At 37.7% G+C, this 23,974-nt stretch overlaps 2 protein-coding genes across 4 annotated transcripts; one reads left to right on the top strand and one right to left on the bottom strand.

Annotated features, from left to right (window-relative positions):
* The first annotated feature begins 8,212 nt into the window (after positions 1-8,212).
* Positions 8,213-16,546, top strand: LOC131335560 (protein STRUBBELIG-RECEPTOR FAMILY 6). 2 transcript variants are annotated; one of them, XM_058370974.1, is made up of 17 exons: positions 8,213-8,608; positions 9,825-9,957; positions 10,057-10,128; positions 10,223-10,288; positions 10,393-10,464; positions 10,567-10,638; positions 11,053-11,124; positions 11,212-11,277; positions 11,368-11,430; positions 11,550-11,848; positions 12,503-12,541; positions 13,433-13,716; positions 13,815-14,086; positions 15,001-15,133; positions 15,393-15,529; positions 15,610-15,766; positions 16,002-16,546. In XM_058370974.1, exons 1-17 carry the CDS (start codon positions 8,509-8,511, stop codon positions 16,155-16,157), a joined length of 2,193 nt encoding a protein of 730 aa, XP_058226957.1. In that variant the 5' UTR covers positions 8,213-8,508; the 3' UTR covers positions 16,158-16,546. The 2 variants fall into 2 exon arrangements, with proteins under 2 accessions (XP_058226957.1, XP_058226958.1); XM_058370975.1 differs by lacking the exon at positions 12,503-12,541.
* Positions 16,547-16,806: 260 nt separating this feature from the next.
* LOC131335561 (26S proteasome regulatory subunit 7 homolog A) lies at positions 16,807-22,786 on the bottom strand. 2 transcript variants are annotated; one of them, XM_058370977.1, is made up of 10 exons: positions 22,622-22,786; positions 20,753-20,834; positions 20,474-20,565; positions 20,311-20,388; positions 20,050-20,111; positions 19,092-19,236; positions 18,690-18,908; positions 18,435-18,616; positions 17,766-17,935; positions 16,807-17,397 (listed from the first exon to the last, which is right to left on the bottom strand). In XM_058370977.1, exons 1-10 carry the CDS (start codon positions 22,706-22,708, stop codon positions 17,234-17,236), a joined length of 1,281 nt encoding a protein of 426 aa, XP_058226960.1. In that variant the 5' UTR covers positions 22,709-22,786; the 3' UTR covers positions 16,807-17,233. The 2 variants fall into 2 exon arrangements, with proteins under 2 accessions (XP_058226960.1, XP_058226959.1); XM_058370976.1 differs by having other exon boundaries at positions 16,807-17,391; positions 17,760-17,935; positions 22,622-22,783.
* Between the last annotated feature and the right edge of the window lie 1,188 nt (positions 22,787-23,974).

Here is a 23,974-nt window from a genome sequence, read left to right as displayed (position 1 = left end):
ATTATTTGTGGATGAGGATGAGATCCTAAAATCGTTGAACAATTGGAGAAAAAAAATTATCGGTATCGTTTGTGTCAGCGTGTGTGGGTGTGTGGCTTTGCTTTGCTTGTATGATGCACCATTGGTGTTCTTGGGGATTTGGGCTTGGTAGAAACCAGCCCAGCCTATCCTAATGAGCGTAGCGGATTGGGCCAAGACAAGTCATCTTGGGTCCAAGGACTTTTAAGGGTTGGCTGACAAAAGTTTATCGGCCTAGCCCACTATCAATAAAAACAATGCTCAGGATACAACCAATAACTAGCTAGTAGGGCTGCAAATGAGCCAAGTTAAGCCGAGTTTTACCATGCTTAAATTTTTTTATTAAGTTTTTAACTAATCCGAGCTCGAGCTCATTGAAAACTTAACGAGTCGAGCTCGAGCTTGTTCACAAACCTTAACTCAAGGAGTTGTTCTACTTTAATCGTGATCTTGTGTTCCCTTTTTTCCCTCCCCTATGGTGGAAATAGTCGCCCGTAACAACATATCAAAGCCATGTTCATAAAAGCGTTTGGTAAGAATGAATTTCGTTCGAGCACTCGGAAATGATATCGTAAAGGTTTTCGTACGTGTCTACGTTACTTGTGTGGACCTTTTTTTCGTTCGGTTTCGTCGAGTGTTGTCTGTTGAAAGTAATCTAACACATTCACTTTTTAATCTCAACATCTCATCACAGTTTTGTTCAAATTTATTTGAAGGTGCACGATTGACTATATTTTCACCTACAAAAATACTCCATCCATCTCAAAAAGGATAATAATTTTTCACTGCTTATATATTTTAATCTATAATGTTTTTCATGAGTTTGAAAACTTTGTAAAATAGAACTAATCGAGAACTTTCAAACAAAATCTATATTGCATATTTTTTAAGATTCATATTGAAAGATACAAAATTGAAATTGACAAAAAAATCAAAAATTATCATCCAATTTGGGACGGAGAAAGTAACTTTTCTTTCTAACGGTAAAATGAAATACTTTAAATACGTACCCCAATATAAAAAGAGAGAGAGAAAGAGAGTACGATCCATAAACAAATTGAGTTCGTAGGCCATCGTGAGATCAAAGAAAAGGAAATTATCTCCACTAGCATAACATAACATGACATGAAAAGGAGAAAAGTTTTCCAGTGCCCGTTGGGCCCAGCACGGTGGGCCCCCATCTCACTCGTAAATCACTATCAAAAAAGTCTAATAATAATAATTATTATTATTGTAGATCGTAGGCCATTATGAGATGAAAGAAAAGGCAAAAGTCTATATGTATAGAGAGATAGAAATGCATTACCATTTCCCATTACTTGTATTTGGGAAACAGTTGGAGAGAGTCAACACATAATGCCACCGTCCACCGACACACCCACCCACCAGCGATTAGCCCGTTGGAATGATTCCGGGGTCTTGACCCGTTTCTTGTTTCTAGCACGTCAGTAGTGGGTGAAAAATCACTCATGTCCCGGGCACCGCTTGATCAAACTTAGTTTGAAAATTTAACGAACTCCGATACATGTTAAACGATTCAATCTCGAATCAGCTTCGACCAAGTCGATCTCGAGTAGTTTGAACTTCTATACATTACAATCCAAACGAGTAGAATAGTAACTTGTTTGAACTTGATTTGAAAGCTTAACAAGCTTAAAAAAAAAATGTTCTAAGCTAGGTTTTATTTATTTATTTATATAACAACCCAATCTTGAAAGAGTTTTTAAAATAACTCGAGTAGCTTGGTTCGTTTATCCGCCCTATTTTTGTGCAACCAACCAAACAAAAAACAATTTTGAGGAAAACATAGATTCATACAATCGTCAACAAATCTGCAATATGTTCTTCTGATTCTGCAATAACATGATACCAATTCAATCAAATACTAAACTCACAAATAATAACAAGTTTCGGCCTCTTTTTCACCACATGTTTAGCACAATGTCCAATACAAGTGTATAGGTCATACCTTAATGTGTGATGAAAAATGTGCTACCTTGAAATAATCTCTCCCAGAATAGGAGTGGGGTTGCTTGTCACGTGATTTTTTTTAATAAAATTTGTTGTTCCAGTTCTCAACTCACAACTTTATTCTCTCATAATTGTTGAATTCCTCTCCCCCTCCCACCCGAGAAATTTAGTAATTGTAGATGTTTTAGAAGATTTTTTTACAGTTTTCACTCATGCACGAGCATTATGTCACTTAAAAATTGAAAAAAAATTCATATTTCTTTTATTATCTCATACACTTGATCTCTTATCTTATATAATCAAAAAATTCATCCAAATAGCTTCATAAAATTAGAGATCTTATTCTTTACCATTGCAGAAATTCATGTCTTATCTGCATGTGTTCTTGTGCATAAAAGGCATCTGATTTTAGCGATAAGTTTTTGACTCTGCCGACTGCAATATCAAACGCATATGATTTTAAGTAACTCTGCCGACTACAATATCAAACGCATTTGATTTTAAGTATTGGTTATTAAAAAAAAATTGCGTGCCTACCGCCTAACATCAACACAAATACCAATAGCCCGACCCAGACAAAAACCCAAATAGCATCACCGAACACAAATATTTCCAATTTCTTTCTCAGTTACTGTATTATTTTCTTCAAATGTTGACACTAATTAAATTTCCCCCCTCTCTTACTTGTTAAGTTTTATAATTCTTTGACACAGATCCCTCACCTGCTGCTACACCTGTCCTTATTTATTTGTTAATTTATGTAGTGTATAATAACCCCCCACTTTTAAATAACTTTGTCACATCACTGTCAACTTTTGTTAGTATGATCAACATCTTCACCAACTTCATCTACTGCTCATCAATCATATTTTATCACATTCCTCCAATGAGTGAATTAAGAGCAAACTTTATTTGCTGCCGCCAAAGCAACATATTCATATGATTAGCAATTAATTAAGGATTCATGTATTATTGGTTTTTAATGTAATGGTTTATCCCCAATTTTTGACATCGACAGTTTAGATTATACTAGAAAATTAGTAGTTTGGATTCTCTTACTCAAGCGTGGTTCGGAGATATTGCCTCATATAGATTTTATTGGGTTTTAAATTTAGCTAGTTAACTAAAAATAAGAGAAGAATTGACTTTTGATTTTTCTTTTCCACCTTCAGACTCCTTTGAGTTCATTTTTATTTTCGTTACCAATGTCGATGACTTTGTTAATATGACTGTTTATTTTATTACACGAAGCAATAAAAAAAGTTCAAATTATTATCCTCTCTATTGTACAATCCAATAAAAGAGACGAGAAATCCCACCCCCAGTCCTAGTTGTAATTCCATATTGGCTAGTAAAACACGTATGATCGTATCACAATTACACTTATGTTTCGTCTCAATAGTAGCTAATATTGTAAACCATTGAATGAATTCCAACTGTCCAACTTTGCTATTAGCCAAAATCATTCGGTGCTCATGGAAATGCCCAACTCTTCTTTGCCATATGGTAGTGCGATTTTCGCTCAAAATTCAAAAATTTACGGCAACAGAAAATATTTAAAATTTGAATTTCAATGGAAGGTACTATCTCACAATCAAGCATGTGGAATAAAGGATAATGACTGATAGGCTGTCATAGTTTGGAAACTTCTTTTCATCAAATTCCTATGATGCTTGTTTCATTGAATCATACCCAACGCAATACAAACATAAAAAGAAAAGTCACAAGGAAAAGAAATTAAGTGGAAGTTTCACTTCCTACAAATTCTTCTCCTTTTTAGCCTAGTCGATCAGAAAGAGAACTTTTTCTAAAGAAAAACCCCTTTACCTAATAATTTGATGGGTCAATACATCAAATTGATTGGCCTTTATTTTTGAAATCTTGCCATCTCTTGTCTAGTTGTCCTCAAACAGGGTGAAGTGGTTGTTGGATTGGCCTAATTTCCAACTACGAGACAGCAACCCTGCATTGATTGGGGGGAAGAAAGAAGCACCAACCTGCTTTTTTTCTCGACAAAATTCATCATTGTTAGTTCAGTTAATGAGTATTGAACTCCCGTCAAATGTATGAAAGTATATTGTTCGTATTTCTCCACTTGCAACCCTAATGTTAGAGAGGGCGGGTGTAATATTGGAGCATCTCTATATAGTTTAACTTAGTAATGGAAGAAACCAAATAGGAGGAGACCCAGTTCAAAAACTACAACCCAACTCCAACTAAATTCATCGCTCCAAACAAACGAAGCACTGCAGAAAACAACCAAAAACTCCCACACAAGGGGCGATAGAAGCCTCGCAAACAGAGAGAAATCCCACACAGGGGACACCAAAGAAAAGAACCAAACAAAAAAGAGAAAAATCGGTAACGGAACCGGACGGAGTCCGCCGTACCGGAGCAAACTTCATCCACCAACATAAAAATCTCCCACTCCGACGGGAGGACACCTCCGGCAACCACGATCTGCAAGGCACTACATCCAAAAGCCGTCGAACTGCACGGCAGAAGAGGCGGAGGAGGGGTAGCGAATGGTGGTTTGGAGAGAAGGAGGATGAGGGTGAAGGGGGAAAGAGAGAAAACCTCCGAAATCTAGAATCGGGAGATTGAAAAATCCCACGAGGGGGAGAAATCCTTCCCCTCCCGTCACCCATTGGGGCATAAAACCCTTGGGGGAGGAGGAGGAGAGGAGAGAGATGGGGGGATGACAGCTTCTGTAGGGTTAGAGAGAGAGAGGAAGTTTTCAAAAAAAAATAAAAAATCCTATTTGAGTGGCTTGCTTATTTCTCATTTTCTTTTGTCTATTTAGTAAAATTGTTCTAAACTTTCACATCGCATTTTCCCCTCACGCCTTCTTCCGTGCGTTCTATTATGAATAAGTAAGAAAAGGTAGGAATACCTCACATAAGAATCTAATAATGAGAAGAAAAAAGAAAAAAAGGCTAAGTCGAAACACCGACACTCTTAGAAACCGTATCGACAACTATAGATAGTTGTCGATATCTATGCGCACACAATAATTTCTTGATTAATAAGATCTATGAATATACGAATATATGAAAAGTTGACTCCATGTACGATAAAAAAATACTTCCCCAATAATGATGAGATTTATCAATGTGACTCGAGATTCACGATGTGAGACAACAAAAAGATGACCGTATCCATCAATTCGTTCATTGAGAATTATCTAATCAAGTTAAGTATATGTAAGATGAATTCATAAATAATTGAAAAAATTTCAAAATAGCACATGACATTTCACACAAATCACACATAGGCATCTGACCTTTTAATATTATTAAAAAAACACGTGACCTATTTAAAAACCAATCAATTTTCCACCTATCGTTAACTTTCCATCAAAAAACAGACGAAAATGCTAAAATGGCCTACACCTAGCCATTTGGAAGGAAACCAATATGCATTTTGGGGGAAAAAATATATTACTCTACTGATTTCTCCTGCCAAAATCCACCTGTGGGGCAATGAAGTTCTAATAACAACTATTTTTTCTTTTTCTATAACTTTTAGTTTTTTTCTCTTGTCAGCTTTTGTTAGTTTTACGCCAATCTTTTGTGACTTATTGATTTGTCTCGACAAGACGAATTAGAAAAGTATTTTTTTTTTTACTTTTATCCAAATATTTTAGAAAATAACCACTTTTAAGTCAAAAAATGACTATTTTCCAAAATATTTGGGCAAATATATAAATTTTTTTTTTTTACTTTCTGAATTAGAAAACAAAAAAAGTGAGGCGTAAAACTAAGAGACACGAAAAAAATTTAAATAAGAACAAAACTTAAAGTTATAGAAAAAGTTAAGTGGAATGGGGATGTCCCAAAATCCCCAAATATCTCCTTCTTCTCCTTCATTTGCCTCATACCATCTCAAGCTCTGCCGAAAATAATGGCACATAAATTTGATCTCCAAAATGTGCAATAACCAGCTCAATAAAAACAAACAATTACAATAACTGAGATAAAGTCTTATAAGCATTACTCCCATAACAAACCATTGGAACTCCATGGTCCCTCAGGTGGGTTTTGGCAGGAGAAATCAATAGAGTAATGTGTTTTTCCTCTAAAATGTATATTGGTTTCCCTCCAAATGGCCAGATGTTGGCCATTTCAGCATTTTCGTCTGTGTTTGGATGAAAAGTTAACGGCGGGTGGAAAATTGATGGGTTTTTAAATAGGCCAGGTATTTTTTTTGATAATATTAAAAGGTCAGGTGCCTATGCGTGATTTTTGTGAAAGGTCAGGTGCTATTTTGAATTTTTTTCTAAATTTTTCTTATTTTCTATTTGAGTGGAATTTAAATTTGATACATCATTTCGACTTATATAAATCCATAATGATGAAATGTCATCAATTAATGAAGTACAAATAAGGAATATCAATTGTGAAGTAACTATATAACACTTACTTGTGCACGGCAGACGGACAAATATAGCTTGTTTTGTGTTTTGTATCTCTTTCTCTATATGTATTGTACGCATGCATAAGAGGTTATGAAATTGAAAAATATACTTCCATAAATGTGTCCATTTTTTTGGGGAAACGGCCATGAATATTGGGAATCAATTAGAGTGTTTGAGCAGTATCGATTAGTGGAAAAGATCTAGAAGAGAAAGAAAGACAGAAAAAAGACAATCTTATATCTAATCACAGAACCACAGTAATTAATCAGTGGGATGGTGATGTGTTGGACATGATTATATAACTCATATTACCTGCCCTGCCCTGCCCTCACAATTATATATACCAGTAAACTGAAAACACGGATCGATGTGGCTCCAAATTAAAACTTGAATTGTTGATGATGGGGAACGAGCCAATGAAAAAATGGAGTGTTGAAGCACAACAACAACATCAACAAGTCTCTGTCAAAAAACTACTACTTCTTCGACGTCAAACAATGTTGTGTGTACAAGGCTGCTCAGGTTAATTTTAATCTTTAATTTGTTGTCCCAACTAATACGGTACGATTCTGGATAAAAATGTCAATCTTTGTTTTTTTGGGCTAATCATAAAGGTGGACGAAAGGCGGAATGGCCATCGCAATCTCCTCTGGGCTTGATCATAAGAATTCGAGGTTCACTTTGTGAGGAATAAATGACCTATAAGTTTCTTTTGTTCCATCGTAGGCTAGTTGATCGCAACTAGACTTTAAAGGTAGGAGGGTAAAAATCGAAGGACGTCGTCCATACAACTCGAATATTAAACCTCTAGACCATCTATCAAGAGGACAATATTCGATGGGCGTTGTCTGCACAACTCAAATGTTAAACATCTTGATCATCCATTAGTCCGTTCGGATTTAATAGTCATTTTTTGGAATTCATGTAATTTTTCAATCAATTATATATTATAATTTATAATGTTTTATATAATCTTAAAAATATTATCTTATAAAACTAATTGAAATCTATCAACTAAGATTCATATTAAACATAAAATTCATTATCAATTTAAAAATATAATTTATTTTTTATTTAATTAGAATTAAACGATGAATTATTAAATTTGGACTGGAGAGTACAAAACAATTTACCACCAGATCTATCCAAACGGGCATGAGTCATGACAAGCGCTTTGGGCTCAACAACGGTCCAGACCGGACCAGAGATTGTCTTCTTTTACTGGGCAGTCTCGTGACCCAATCTTTCTCTATCTTCTAGTTCTAGAGATGAAATATTACCGTTCCTCTCTCTCTCTCTCTACTCTCTCTACACGTATACACAGAGGCCTACAAGCTGTCGATTGTATAGGTGGGCCAGGTGAAGGCGTCAAAAGCAACAATTGGGAGTATCACCATTTCAACCTACGAAAGCTACTTTATTCATTTACTTATTTTATTTAATTTCCTCCCTTCAATTGTTTTTAAAAAAATTGATGTCCGGACTATTTTACGTGCATATCAACTAAGAAAGACAAATTTCACTTCCCACTTGCAAAAGTCCTAATGCTCTGTATGGCAGATTCCAAAAATGCTGATAGTACTTAAATAGTTCGAAACTGAAATCTTAAACAGGAATGAACCTCTAAATTTTAAGCTATTTGTTGTAATTAACCCTTTAATTATTCCGCAGAACACTAATGCCAGAAAGGAGAATATAATTGGATAAATTATTCAATTGTTTTTTGGAAAGAAATAAACCATTACTAATAAACTATACTACTCCACATTAATATATGATTGTACTCTTCACAGTCATATGTAATGTTTTCTTGATATGGTAAAGAAAATAGTGATTAAAAAAGAAACTACTCCATACGATTATATATAAATCTATAATATATACAGAGTTTAACCATAATACCAGTAGTACATGCGGAGAAGGTAGAATTTTTTTGTGGCTTTGGATTCTTCTAGCAGATCGTGCCTGCTGCTTGCCAGCTTTTTAGCAATGGGTACAAAGTATAAACCGCGTTCTCAAGAAAAAATATAATATAGATAGATTTAGCAGAGCTATTTGCCCCCTCTGAGGAAGAGAGAGAGAGAAGAGGAGAGAGAGGGTAGATGTGGAAGATGAGGGAGGTGGCGGTGGCGGTGCTGGCAGTTATCGGCATTCTGGGTTTGGGGCCGAGCTCCATCAACGGCGACACAAATCAATCTGACGGTCTGTACTTTACTCCTTCGGTCTTTACCCCCCAGCTGCTCTGCTGGATGTGTTTGTTTTGTGTTTCTCTCTATTTGTGGATAAACATTGATGGGTTTCCATTGGCTGACTAATTGTTACATGTATGATGAGTGTGTTTGTCCAAATTTTGTGTCTCAGAGACCTGATTGGAGTAAAATGCAGAAAGTTTTCTGTTGCATTTTTGTAATTTGAGCTTTATTTTGAATGTTATACTGGGAAAAGTTTTGTTTTTCTTATGTTGTGCTGCCAGAGTTTGATATTTTTGAGGAATTTTTGGGTTCGTGTTGTTATATAAAGATTGAGCTTCATGGTTCTGAAGTCGTTACCCAAATTTCCCATTTTGAGTAATTATCTTCGAAACCCACTAAGATTGAGTGGAGCGTATTAGATGAATAAAGTGGTTAACTTTTATAGTTTATACTTGTTTCTCTTTTTTACGTTTTCCTTTATTTGCTGGTTTGGTTAGGGTGTTCAAGAATCAAGAGAATAGCAAAATGCCCAAAATGAGTTGAGTGGACGTTCTTATGAATATCAGCTGGTCGTGAAAATCAGCATTTTTTTTCTTTTTTTTTTTTTTGGGGGGGGGGGGGGGGGGGGGGGTCAAGTACATGATGCCTAGAAAGTCTTGATTGATGATTGACAAGATTACTGGTGGCTGGAGCTGGAATTGATAGGTCTAATATAAATTCGGGAGAATCAGTGGTCGCAGTGATTGCTAAAGTGGTTGGGCATACAACTGCAACTGAAATCAGTTGATCATTGTCCTTCCTGAAGCGATCAAACCTTTTTAATTGGATGATTTCTGTAGTGCTTAGGCTGGCCTATTCAAAGCCATCAGTTTATTAATTTGGTCACCTAAAGATGGATTCAGAAACCTTAAGGTGCTGCTTGTTTACCCGATTCACAGTTTGTCAATGTCAATCAAGAGGTGTCTGTTGTGTATTTTTATAGTTTTTGCTCTTCATATATCAAACCTGATTACTGGAGACGGTATACGTATAAGGAACAATAAAACTGGACTGCTGTTATCCATGGTACAATACTAATATGATCTGTTCTATTTCATTTTCAAGCTCTCTTATCCTCTGGAAAGCAATTGTTTTGTTGTTTGACTATGCACTTGCTGTTGGGCTTCTTTCCAAAGAACTGGACCAAAAGTAACACGGATTGTACCTATGGCATGTTTGATCCACAGCTTCTGCTCTCATGGTCATGTATAGCAGTTTAAATTCACCATCCCAGCTAACTCAATGGACTTCAAGTGGTGGGGATCCATGCGGTCAGTCCTGGAAAGGCATTACCTGCTCTGGCTCAAGAGTCACGCAAATGTAACTTCCTATTTACTTTCATTTCCTCGCGCTTCTTTCTCCTGACATTAAGAATGCAGCTGAGCTCTGATGCAACTTTTGCTGTTCATTTTGCGTTAGCCAATTATCTGGTCTAGGACTTTCTGGGTCAATGGGATACCAGCTCGCAAGTTTGACGGCGGTGACCAATTTGTAAGATCAGTATCCTTCTAAGATGATGTCTTGCTGTTTTCTCTTTCCCTTTTGTTTATCCTGACCTGATGATTTGATTGACAAAATCATGCAGTGACCTGAGCTACAATAATCTTGGAAACCAGATACCTTATCAGCTTCCTCCAAACTTGCATCAACTGTATGCCTCAAATCTGCCCAAAAAAAAATAAAATGAATCGTCTTTTCTGTTTTTGCGTTTCAGATGCCTTCAGTTTTTTGATTAGCAGTTCTCCTATAACGCAGAAACCTTGCTGGAAATGGCTTCAATGGTGGCATCCCTTATTCCATATCTCAGATGACTTCCCTACAATACCTGTAAGTCAAACATCAGATTGTTTACATCTTTTTCTTCTTTTAAATAGCTAATTTAAGGTTCAAAACCTAACTGGTGGTTGATGCTTTTTCCTCTGGTTGTAGAAAACTTGATCACAATCAACTTAGCGGCCAAGTTAATGACATGTTTGGACAGCTTTCTGCCCTTTCCACATTGTAAGTTCTCCCTTCGTCGCCCTTTCTCCATTTGGAGTATCTCAAATCTGCATCTTGACCTAGTTGAGGGGCATTAACAGCAAGATTTTTTTGTTTTTACGAAGTACAAGACTAAGTGATTGTAGAGTTTGCATGTTTCAATTTAAACACTTCAGTATTCATCTCTTTATGCCACAGCTGTTATGTCTTTTGTTGTACAAACAACTATTGGTGGTTGAAGCATGCTTTTAGCGTTTGGTATCTAAAATGTTTAAAGTTTTGACTGCCTCTTCAAAATGTACCTTGGGGTTATTTAGCTTCTCAAATCTTCTTTCACCCTAATTCGCTGTCGAGAATACATCTCATACTTACAGATAAGGATGGTATTTTACTTTGCTTAAATGCCTGTGGCATTGATCTATTTCTATGCATCAGGGATCTCTCCTTCAATTCATTCACGGGTGATCTCCCAGAAAGTTTCAGCTCTCTTTCAAGTATGGGCAGTATGTGAGTTTCGAAAACCTAAAATTATGTAATGTGGTACTTAATGTTTTGTTGTGATCTTTACATTGTTACCATTTTATTATTGTGCAGGTATTTGCAGAACAACCAGTTTACTGGATCTATTAATGTCCTTGCTAGTCTTCCACTTAAAAATCTGTAAGTGATTATGTGTATACACCTCAGAGAACTACATGTTTTTGTTTTCGTAGAAGTATTTGGCCCTTTACAAAGGTTTGCATTTTTTAGGAACGTTGCAAATAACCAATTTAATGGTTGGATTCCTGCCCAGTTGAAGAATATAAATCTCCAGTAAGCATTCTCACTGCTCTAGTAAGCCTGCATGCGTGAATATATATATATATATATATAGATTCATGTGGAAATTAATTATCTCCATCAAAGTATGAGATTCATGATGCTCTCAATAGGACGGGTGGTAACTCATGGAGCTCAGGGCCTGCTCCCCCTCCTCCACCTGGCACCCCTCCAGTCAGTGGGGGCAACCACAAATCTGGTGGCAGTGACAAATCTAATGCGGGTGATAGTGGTGGTGGCGGAAAATCAGGTATAGGGGGTGGAGGTGTCGCCGGAATAGTGATATCCATGTTAGTGGTGGGTGCTGTGGTAGTATTCTTTATTATGAAGAGAAGGTCCAGAAAATCATCAATGGATTTAGAGAAGCTTGATAATCAGCCTTTCACTTCTCTTGCTTCTCATGAGGTGCAAGGTACCAATTCTCCATATGGCAACTTTTATTGGAAATTCATCCATATCTCCCTCTCTGTTTTTTTATTTTTGGTAGGCGGTGACATTAAACGGCTTCTTAGGATCTCAACTCATTTAACAATATCATTCCTGTAAATCGGGAAGGTTCTGTTCTTTCTACCATGAAGAATACGATACCTTGTGTGACTCGTGTCCACTAGAACACAAATTTATTCTGTCATCCTTGTAGTTGCAAGAAGTTAATGACTTCCTTCATCTATTATTGTGTTATGAACTTGTAATAGATTCTCTACTAGTACTCCTATTATGCAATTTTTGTGCGTTAACTGAACCTTCTGGAGTCCCGTCCTATTATGCAATTATTGGTTATCAGTAACCAGAGTCCCTATTCGATGACATATGCTTCTTGTTACAAATTTTTTAGCAGAAAGATCAGGGCGTGAGTATAAGTCAAGTATCAGTATGATTCTTAAGTTGTCCTAAAAGAACGTCACTATGGGTTTATGACATTTGGAACTCTTGCTGTAGTGTTTAGAGTTCCAAACCAAGTCGTATATAAATTGTTAGAGACTTCTGGTTGCTGAAAGGTGTATTTAATTTCAAACTGCTCTTGCATTCTGCTAATTTGTGGTATACGCTTTCTATCTTACTATAGGAAAGATTTCTTGTTTCAGTGATGGCTCTTCACATCCAGGTTTGCCTAACTGTCAATACATTCCAATTGTGAGTTTTTAGTGTTGACGCTGCATTGAGATCTGTTAAAGCATCCAACTCAAAAGCAATTGACAATGAGTGGAGAGGCCGCCCATGCTCATATACTAGTTTTGAAGGAGATAATTAACCAACGTGGGATAAACTTCAACATTCCCCCGCACATGCGACCCCTGACTCACACGTGGAGAGGTAAACAAATGATCCACGTGGATCGCAACAAACAATGGTGCACTTATGGCACAAACAAGGGGGAAGGAGTTCTCCAACCCTCACTCTAATACCATGTTAAAGTATCCAACTCAAAACCAATCGGTAATAAGTGGAGAGGCCGCCCATGCTCATATACTAGTTTTGGAAGAGATAATTCACTGATGTGGGACAAACTTCAACAAGATCCTGAAGCAGGGCTCTTTTGGCTGACCCCTTGAACACAAATACAGGTTTATTTATTAGAGCTAGATTATTAACACAATTCAGCTAGGTTGTGGCTTTTGAAATCAACTTTATTTATCCATCCTAATTAGTAGAAAGAAACATAATACATAAATATTGGTCTTAATATGTAGAGTCGGTGATAGGAATATGTGATGCTAACCAATTGATGTCAAATGACTCGTATGATCATATCCATGATTCAGGAGAATCAGGACAGCTTAGATGCAGTTCACCCTTGATCGCTCCCTGTTTTGTCTGTTTATCTTAAAGACATAATTTTATTATCTTGTTGGAAGATAAGATACATTCGAACTAGTAAAGAAATTACATTGCTTTACCCTGGTCTTACGAGATCAGAATGTAACTAATAGTGCCATTTGTTCGAGACAACATGAGCATTGTATCTACTTATGACACTATGGTATCTTTTTTGTAGAATTGAAGTCTATTCAAACTTCCTCCACAGTTGATATGAAAACATACGAACCATCAGCCTCAATAAATCTAAGACCTCCACCTATTGATCGTAATAAATCATTTGATGAAGAAGATTTCTCAAGAAAACCCATTGTTCCCAAGAAGGTACATATAGCTCCAGTAAATGCTGTATCATATTCGATAGCTGATCTTCAAATGGCCACAGACAGCTTTAGTACTGAAACTCTTATTGGCGAGGGGTCCATTGGACGTGTTTATCGGGCTCAGTTTGATGATGGGAAGGTATTCTCTGGAGTTCAATGCTTACTGTTTCTTAGTACGTTGCTAAATAGTATTTGCTTATTGATCTCATCTTTCTCGTCTCTTTGGGCGATACTTAGGTTCTTGCTGTGAAGAAAATAAACTCATCAGCTCTTCCAAATCACTTGTCTGAGGATTTCATGGACACAGTTTCAGACATATCCCGGTTGCGTCACCCAAATATAATAGAGCTAGTTGGTTATTGTTCAGAGTACGGACAACGCCTCCTGGTTTATGAGTTCCTTAAGAATGGCTCTCTGCATGACTTCCTACATCTCTCAGATGAGTATAGCAAGCCATTAACGTGGAACAGTCGTGTCAAGATTGCTTTGGGATCTGCACGTGCATTAGAGTAAGTTGATTTCTACAAGTGGAATAAAAATTATTTGTTTTTCTTCTTCTTTCATTTAATGTTGCCTGATCTCCTAGATAGTCATTTCATTCATATTGTGTTTCAAATTTTCTTTAGAATAGTATTACATTTTGTTTTGTGTTTTCAGTTTGGTATCATCTTTTTTAAGTTCCTCTACGAGGGTTCAGAATTACTTCCAATTCATATAATTGTGAACTACTACTAAATGATCTTTTTCCACGCTCTTACTCGTGATGATATACATTAGGCAACTACCCTTGCCTCCTCGAACAACCATATTGGTTCATGGGGTTAAAGTGTTAACACTCCCAGAACAGATAATTATTGTTGGATTGGTGCATAGTGAAGAATGCTGTGGTGAAGTCATTAGGCCAGATTTGGACTTGAAGATCGAGACTTTACCCAATGAAATTACTATGGTGGCATACTAAACTAGCCACATCGATTTTATTCTTGTGGCAATATAAGATGTAAATAATAAATATATACCCCCTCGGTCCCAAATTGATAGTCCACTATGAAATGACGTGCAATTTTTGGATAAAAATATAAAGTACTCCTGTATATAGTTTTCAAAAATTTCCACACCAAATTAAAGAACTAACGGAGATCTTTAATTTGGTGGGAAGAAATTTGAAATTTTTTGTATGGAAGGACTATTTTTTTTTTAATCAAAAAATGCATGCCTTTTCGTAGTGGACTATCAATTGGGGACGGAGGGAGTATAGGTTTATATATGTGCATTTGTGTATAAATACCTGCATATCTATAGGTATGTATGTATGCCTTCCCTGCTTTTCAGGAACAGATCAACTGCCTGTTGAAGTTTTTTGAATTTCCGTGTGCAATGTACATATTTCGTTTCTGCCAGGGTGCTGATAAAGACTTTTCAGGTACTTGCATGAAGTTTGCTCACCATCAACCGTTCATAAAAATTTGAAATCAGCCAATATATTATTAGACACCGAGCTTAATCCTCACTTGTCAGACTCTGGGTTAGCAAGCTTTGTTTCAGATGCAGATCAGGTAGATCCTTTATATTTAACACTTGTACGTTGTCAGGATTTTCTTAATGTGAAGAAATGAGAAATAACTTGATTTTCATAATTAGAAAGTCAAAAACTTTTGATTATCTTTAGCAAGGTTTGAGGTGGTCCAGGTGGTTGTGTCTCGAATGAGTGAGTCTGCCTGTGGTGCAAATTTCTATGAAGTTTGCAAGCTGACATTCCTAAACCCCGCACCTTTTTCTCTTTCTTCCCCCCCCCCCCATCTTCTCACTTTGCAGGCACTGAACCATAATGCTGGGTCAGGATACAGTGCACCTGAGGTTGCCATGTCTGGTCAATACACTATAAACAGCGACGTCTACAGTTTTGGAGTGATCATGTTGGAACTTCTTACCGGACGAAAACCATTTGATAGGTAAACTTACAACCTTCACTTTAGAAGATAAGGAAGATATAAAGCTGTCTCTCTTATTCTTGCTAGTAATTTTGGCACAGCTCAAGACCAAGAACTGAGCAATCTTTGGTTCGATGGGCAACACCTCAGCTCCATGATATTGATGCTCTGTCTAAGATGGTTGATCCAGCTCTGAAAGGGCTCTACCCTGTTAAATCACTTTCGCGATTTGCTGATGTCATCGCTCTTTGTGTCCAGGTAATTAGATGAATTGATCACGATATACAAATATTTGGCTTGTTTGCAAAAGCTTTTAGATTTTGTAAATCAAAATTTGAAGTTATCAGAATCAATTTTTGAGCATCTTTTGAATCTGCATGAAAACCAGAAGCTAGAATCTAAATCCTACTCTTCAAATACTATTGCAAACCCACATGTGTCTCCTACCATCCAACATGCACTAATCTCATTTCCCTTGTAATTTGGGGCACAGCCGGAGCCTGAGTTCCGACCACCAATGTCAGAAGTGGTCCAAGCATTGGTTAGGTTGGTGCAGCGTGCAAACATGAGCAAAAGAACAGTTGGGACTGAACATGGTTCATCTAGGCACGGTGATAACCCTGACACGCAGGATGACTACATGGCTTAAATGGTGATGGATGTCTTCATGTCCTTTTTTCAACTATAGAAGCACCTCCCAAAAGCAATTCTACGTTGTTCATCATCTTCCGGGTACCCATGATTGGCGTTCGGTTATGCTCCTGGGTTCCTTGATTTGATATTGGAAGTTGAAGTCTTCAAGATCAGCAGAAATTTGTTTGTATTTACAGAATCATGAGCTTGTTCTTTCCGTTTCTATCTGGCGTGATGCTGCATCAGATGGGGACCACTCTGTATAGAAACTTGAACATTGTCTCTTGTAATTCCGGATAATTTTTCTATGTATCAGATGTGAGAACTGCATTTAAGAACAGTGAACTGCAAGTTTGACAATGACTTTTTTTTTGATAAGTTTGACAATGAGTCTTGTACTGAAAATTCGGAGTGATTGGTAGTAGTAATCTTAGTTTAAGTGCTCAAGAAATATAAATCAAAATTGTTATTTTGGAACTGGGGAAGAATATGTCTGCCCTCTTTCAATGCCACCAACTTCTAAAGTCCAACTCTCTCTCTCTCTGGGGTAAGAAATCAGTAACGTTCTGACTGCTAGAGTTTGAAACGAATATGTACCAACTTAAAACTACACCGACGCATCATTCTTACCCAATCTTGAGGAGAACATAAAGCAAGCTTGCAGATAGCACAAAAAAAATGAAGATTTCAAAGCCTGGCAACAACACTCCATGGTATTGCCTACATTGCAATTGTATAATCAGAATCCTCTGACCTCCAAACGTTTTGTTAATCAGTGAGATAAAAAATAAACTAATTCGGTCAACAAAAATCCGTTGTCTTCAAACCACGAAGTACAAGATAGCTTACAAATTATCTCCGCATAAATCAAGAAGCACCGGCAAATACTTCAAATGGAAGAGCGCATTTCCAACCATAGTTTAGAGAAGTGAAAAGCATTCTTTGGAATCTCCAGCCCATTCGATACCAAAGCAGTTCCATAGTTTCTTCCAGCGGATAACTCAGCTAAAGAATAAGTTCTGCATGATTTCCAGTTTCATTTGCAGCAGCCAAAACCAAATTTCTCTTCAGGAAGAAAGAAAAGCAGTTCAATCAATTGTACACCATGTACTTGGGCGTGGCACTGAACTTCTGGTATCCCTTAATGACTTTGTTCACAGCATCAAGGAAGTCTTTCTCTGTTACTGTCTTCCTCCTTGCTCGAATTGCGTACATTCCAGCCTCGGTGCATACACTCCTTATGTCAGCTCCTGAAGGTGAATATCCAATTGTTAAGCCAAAAAGTCCAAAATCACCCATTCTAGAAAGAACATGATACATTGAAAGCACACCAAGAAATGAGTCTGTACACCCAAAGTAACACTAATGTCATTGAGGGCATGTGCGTGCACATTGCAATTTAGAGAATTCAAAAAAGGCTTTTCGCAAATTTAAAGGCAATCGGTCCCGAGTGGATTTATACTTTTCTCGAGCCATCAGAGTATTCCAACCTCAATGAATATAAAGTAAAGTTGTGTAGATGAGCAAACAACAAAGACACCAGATTAAAAACTCTCAGACCACAATAATGAGCATAGAAAATGCAAAATACACAAGTCTTTAAGTGAAGCATCAATACCCGTAGAATTTGGGCAGAGGCGAGACAAAAGTTCAAAGCGAATATCCCTCTCGCAGTTCATTGTTCGGGTATGAATCTTAAATATCTGTGTCCTACTCTCCAAGTCTGGTAGGCCGAACTCAACTTTGCGATCCAATCTTCCAGGACGCAACAGTGCTGGGTCCAATGTGTCAGGTCTGAAACCAGTACAACAAAGGCCACAAGATAAGCAGACAATATGGAAGATATAAAAGCAACAGAGGTCTAAAACCAACACTCCATTGGCCATGAACCGTTTAATTGCGAATTACAGAATAGTGAAACCAGCCTAAAATACATGGAACGAAATCACATCAACTAAGGCAAAAAGGAAAAAACTTGAAGACAGACACCCACAATGCAGATACTCTACAAATATCCACAAGACGATATAGATAGCTACCATCAGTTCCAACGGTTCAGACCAGAAAAGGTTCACATTGTTGGGAGTTTGTTAAAACCAGAAACAAATAGGTACACAAGGGGTGCAAAAGACAACAAGCAGAAGAAAGCAAGCAGGATTTGTCTAGATTTCCAGGGGATTAGTTGCAAGTCCAAACTCCACAATTACCATAAATCATGCCTCTGGTAAATGAAGTTACTGAAAAAGTCTAGAGTACAACAGAAGAGCAGCAATATGATACGAAGTCCACTTACCGATTCGTTGCCATCAGAACTTTGATATTTCCTCGAGCATCAAACCCATCAAGTTGATTCACGATTTCAAGCATTGTGCGCTGCACTTCATTGTCTCCACCCACACCATCATCAAAACGTGCACCTCCTATAGCATCTACTTCGTCAAAAAACACAATACAGGCTTTTTTGGAACGTGCCATCTGCCACAACAAAAGCATCAATTAAATATTGGCGTGGCTGCAAGACGAACTTATCTCATGAGACAGCTAGTACCTGAAACAGTTCACGAACCATACGGGCTCCCTCCCCAACATATTTCTGAACAAGCTCACTCCCGATTACACGGATGAAGCACGCATCAGTTCTATTAGCCACAGCTCTAGCTAAAAGCGTCTTACCAGTTCCAGGTGGACCATAGCACAGAACACCCTTAGGAGGATCAATTCCGAGCTTCACAAATTTTTCTGGGTGAAGCATGGGCAGCTCAACAACCTGCAGAAAATATATAGAAGTTGGTATGACAGAGAGCTTAAGTTAGATTTTAGGGGGATACAACCAGAGATTCAAATCACTCCTTGCAGAGTAAGCCGTTTATATGGTAAACAATACACAATCTGCAAAAAGCCACAGAAAAACGCAATTAATACAGCGCGAAAAGAAAATAATAATACACACCTCTCGCATCTTCTCAATCTGCTCCTTACATCCGCCAACATCATTGTACGTCACATCCGGCTTTTCCTCCACAGTCATCATGGTTACACTTGGATCAATTTTTGGAGGCAATGGAATCTGAATTTGATACTTGTTGCGATCAACTCTTCATCAACCACAAAATGATCAAATTAGCAAGAGTCGTAAAACAGAACAAATTATGTAGCAGGAAAAGATAAGTAGTAAGTGCACAGAATTAATTAAGAAAGTACTAAACGAGAAGACTCAGAAAAACAAAGCTCTAAATATTGAAAGCATTCAGTTCAGAAACTTATCACTAGGGCCAAACAGCTATGGTGTGGTCCTCAATAGCATTAGTCGAAATATTACAAAGGACTCGATAGTTCAATATGACATAGAAGTATCAACAAAGACAATAAATTATGGCAAACAAAATCATGTTGGACACCCTAAAGCCACCAGGCCCAACCTCAAATAGAATCTCAAATTCACGAAGGATTTGGGGTTTGAGTAAGCCTAAGCCTGAAAGCTGTTTTCCAGATTTAGAAGGAACACGTAGAACAATAATAACAAGGTATCTGTCCTTCAGGAACGTGAGAATATATCCGATCCACGAACTTCATCTTTAGATACTTGAACCACGTGCACAAATCACACGATGAATCAGAAAGCCATGCACACTTAAATAACATATATGATACTAAATTTTAGCTGTGGAATTTTTGCCTTCAAAACACCAACCAAGAGTATTGAGTGTGCAGAACATTAAAACATGAAGCACATATTTACTACTAGAAACTTTTAAAAAGAAGATTTAAGCACTCATCAAGGTTAAAAATGACGCGTTCATGTATTGGATTATAGGAAAAAGTAGAGCATGAAAAAATTCCATTACGTTATGCAATGGATGGCTAAGAATGCTTAGTTCACAACTTTAAAGTCGCAAGGAAAAACCTACCCGACACGCATGCCTTCTTCAATATCAGTCGGGGAAACTTTGTCACCAAGCCCAACAACAAACTGCAGCCATCAAAAGAACGGATACAGTCAGTACATTTTGTATTTATGAATATAAGTTTCCACCGAGTCTATTCCTACATAAGACTATTTAGAAAAAGATATTTCATTGCTAAAAATTCTCTTTAAAGAAGAACGAAGAAATAAATATGAGCGACCCCCCCCAAAAAAAAAAAGACTGGAGGACCCATGAGGAATATACCTTCGCAATTTGCCTAACATTTATAACATACTTTGCATCTTCAGTGTTTGGGTTGATAATCTTCGTGCACCTGGCCACCTGGTTGCCAAGACCACGAAATGGTTATTACAATCAATTACCAAAAAAAAAAAAAAAACAATAGTCATATAGCTAGAAACCATACTTGCAGGGGTTGCTCCTCCTGCATCATTTGCTTATCAGATACAAGATCCCATTGGCTGGGTGCAGCTAAGCCAGTGTCAGATTCCTTGATACCTATGGTGAGAGATAGACCAAGTCTTTAGTTCCAGTACATTCGGATTCAAATTCCATCTATCAGTATAAAGAAACATAAGGATAATTGAAACTTTTCCATAAGGTGATTTGGCAAAGAACTTATCATAACACTAATTGAAGCTCAGTTAACTACACTGCATTATCCAGCCTGGAGAAGGATACATACCGCACAAATCATTGACCTTCTTAGCCATTTCCTTGATTTCCTTCTCCGCTTTCTTGATGCTGGTAGAATAAGGTCCCAAACCCTGTATAAATCGCTCCAACTAATCAGTTAAAGTGAAGAAATTTACCATCCAATGAACCATAGAACCAACTTAACAGAAACCCAGCAGCAAATAAGACGCTGCAACCATTGCTCCATAAAGCTTCTTTTCTGTAACTTCCTCACTTTATTTAAATTCTTTACTTTAACAGAAAACAACTTCAACAACATAAATATTAACATTCCAAGACACAAAAGGGAACCCTGTTGATAGCAGCAAGGGAAACAGCAATACCGCACGAGCAAAACAAAAGGCATATGAGTAAACAAGAAGGGGTTGGGGTTTAAATTGCTTGAAGACTGGAAAACGGCATCCATGACCAAACATCTGTGGGCTACCTGTATTTAAGCTGATCCTTTATGGGTCAGGAGGGTTCACACACACATAACAAAAGATCAATGCTTTGTAGATGCCTAAACTCTCAGGTGCCTCTTGGACCAGGAGCAAATTTCTGAAGCTAAGAAGTACAGCAAGGAGTTCTATAAGCAGCATCGTTGGAGAAGGGCAGTCTACGTTTCTGTGGCTGGATATGTAAGATATGGGGAGAGTGTGGTGCAGAATCTGGGGAGATCCCTAATGGCTAAGTTGCTTCTATCATCTCAAATGTTCATGGAAATGGCCTGGATGCTAGCATTCAAGAGATTATTGCCCAGACTCCAAGTAATAGGGTGCGTCAAGAAAGTTTAACTGATCAGGTGGTTGACTTCCTCGATCTCCATTTCATTTGGTACTCCGTAGGCAATCCAGAGAGAACCACAACCAACCACCCTCAATGCCTCTTTTACGCTTTTCAACTCGATCATAATGTGCCTAGGTGACAATTTATTAGTGGATGCACTGGATGGGTTTGCATGGAAAATTTCCCACAAGAATTAGGCTTTACTCTTGGGGAATCACTGAGGAGATCAACAGTGTGCCGAGGCACAAGTATCTCATAGACATTTATTACTTGAGTGCCAGTTATCGGCTCAAGTGTGGAACTTCTGCTGAGGAAGAATGGCTATAGCTGCACCCCTATGTATCTCAAGAGTATAGTAAGGTGAGACGACCAGTATATTCAGAGAAGATCAGATAAACCCTCCACCCTAAGGCTTTCTCTTTCAGCGACTGTTTGGGGTGAGAAAAACACAGAATTTTCCACTAGAAAGTTGTTGGAGGTGGAAAGTGATGCAAGGGAAAGCCTGTGTTCCTGGAGGAGAATTCCCTTGCAGCATAAAACAAAGAGCTCTGTGACAAATGGATCCGTCAAGCACAGTTTTTTTGGCGTTCGAGCGGCTGTGTTGAGTACGCGGATTTGATATTCGTAGAGGAGGATTGATTGATTTTAGCATTTTCAAGGCCGTGTCCCTTCACACCTAGTCTATTGCAGGGGCTGTGCCCATATTCTTTCCCACTTCTTCAGGTAGTTTTGATTGGTTTGCTTTCTTTCTCACTTTTTCAGGTAGTTTTGATTGGTTTGCTTGTACAGATTGATTGTAGTGGTTGGGATTCACAAGGCGATGCTTGCAGCTTGGTTGGTTTGTTTCCTAATGTAATCAACTTGCCCCAAAAAAAGCATATGAATAGCATATGAATATTAAGGCCCTAACAAACAGGCAATATCAGGAACAATGTTACTATTTCATTACTATCCAAAGATAGAATTTTTTTTCCTGGACGAGATAGATTAATACAGAGTATTCGATGATTACAAGAATACATACACAGACACAGAGAATGAATCAAGCAAGAATCGTAACTAGGGGTTTAAGAGGAGAGAGAGACTGTACATATGTTTTGAGAAGGGCTATGTCGTCCTCGTCGAGGGGCCGAGGGTTCTTCTCGTCATTGATCTCGTCTTCTTGATCACGCGCCATAGATTAGTCTGACCTGCAAATTCTCTCTCTACAATCCTGATGATCGACTGCGAAGGGTGACGATCGACGAACGGCGGAGGGGTGAGGCTGTCCCACCAACCAGAGACGATGAGAGAGAGAGAGAGAGAGAGAGAGAGAGAGAGATCAGAGACTTACGCTCGAAGATAGGGAGACCGACGATGAACGGCGGAGCGAGATCGATGTGAAGCGACGATGTACTGAGAATTTTCTGTGCGGAAGAGGCGAGAGATTTTTCAGCCGATATTTCTAATTTAATCCTAGTGGCCATTTTAAATATCACCGAGGATCCCTGTCCGAGCCCAATTGGGACAGCGCCTGTCCCGTCCTTCGAAGCTGTTGATATCGTAAACCAACGGTTAAAATGTATTAAGCCAAAATGGCGTCGTTTTGGAATAAAAAATGCTCGACACATTTCAACCGTTGACTTGCGAGATTAACGACTGGTAGAACAGGTCTCTGTCCAGATTAGACTCGGACAGGAATCTGGACTCTTTAAATATGAAGGGTTATCACACCCCAGGTCCTTGGATCTTAACACATGCAACAAGCTGGTTCCTAAAATTTTTGTAAGTTTGCATTTCGACCCCTGATCTCTTTTATTAGAATAAAAGGCACAGCTCAAAGAACGTGGCATTATAACTACTTTGAACATCTTTCTTTAGCACGGTATGAGCAACTACTCATGTTTAAAGACACACACCCACATAACTTAATCCCAACGCAAACCTTATTAGGCCACCAAAACCTATGCTATGCACAGAAATCGTAAGCACATAAAACAAATAAATTTTAATTTATACTTTCAATCATTATGACATTTTATTTTATTTTTATTTAACATTAAAATTATTGTACCTTGCAAACTAACACTCAATCAATCATTAAATTTAATTATTTACATGTTCTCAAAAATTCCAAATTACAATATGATAATGATAGGAATACACTCAAAGAAAGAATAATTTATGCAATTTGAATTAATTTTGCAGTGTATGATTTTATCAAGCTATAAAACCTCCGCTCGCCTTAGATGGAGGATATTGATACACTAAGGTTTGCCCGTGCTTGAAGGCACGACGCAATGCATTTTGAATACAACTAAAATAAATTACGAAATTATTGACCACCCTCGCTAATGAAACTGATTCATACGAGAAGATTTTTTTTTAAATTAGGTTCAAACAAAGTTTCTTCTAGGGATGTGAATTTAAAGGCCCCACTTTGTATGAAAATTACAAACACAAA

Source organism: Rhododendron vialii, chromosome 8a (genome assembly GCF_030253575.1).
Source record: "Rhododendron vialii isolate Sample 1 chromosome 8a, ASM3025357v1".
In the NCBI taxonomy this organism is placed as follows: domain Eukaryota; kingdom Viridiplantae; phylum Streptophyta; class Magnoliopsida; order Ericales; family Ericaceae; genus Rhododendron; species Rhododendron vialii.
This window is presented reverse-complemented; position numbering and strand designations above follow the sequence as displayed.

Excerpts from the sequence above, each read along its gene's own strand:
- LOC131335560 (XM_058370974.1), top strand. The coding sequence starts at position 8,509 with ATGTGGAAGATGAGGGAGGTGGCGGTGGCGGTGCTGGCAGTTATCGGC. Across the intron at positions 10,129-10,222 it reads TTGACGGCGGTGACCAATTT|TGACCTGAGCTACAATAATC; the intron begins GTAAGATCAGTA and ends AAAATCATGCAG. Across the intron at positions 12,542-13,432 it reads TGATGGCTCTTCACATCCAG|AATTGAAGTCTATTCAAACT; the intron begins GTTTGCCTAACT and ends TCTTTTTTGTAG.
- LOC131335561 (XM_058370977.1), bottom strand. The coding sequence starts at position 22,708 with ATGGCGCGTGATCAAGAAGACGAGATCAATGACGAGAAGAACCCTCGG. Across the intron at positions 19,237-20,049 it reads GAAGAAGGCATGCGTGTCGG|AGTTGATCGCAACAAGTATC; the intron begins GTAGGTTTTTCC and ends TGGTTGATGAAG. Across the intron at positions 18,617-18,689 it reads TGGTTCGTGAACTGTTTCAG|ATGGCACGTTCCAAAAAAGC; the intron begins GTACTAGCTGTC and ends TTGTTGTGGCAG.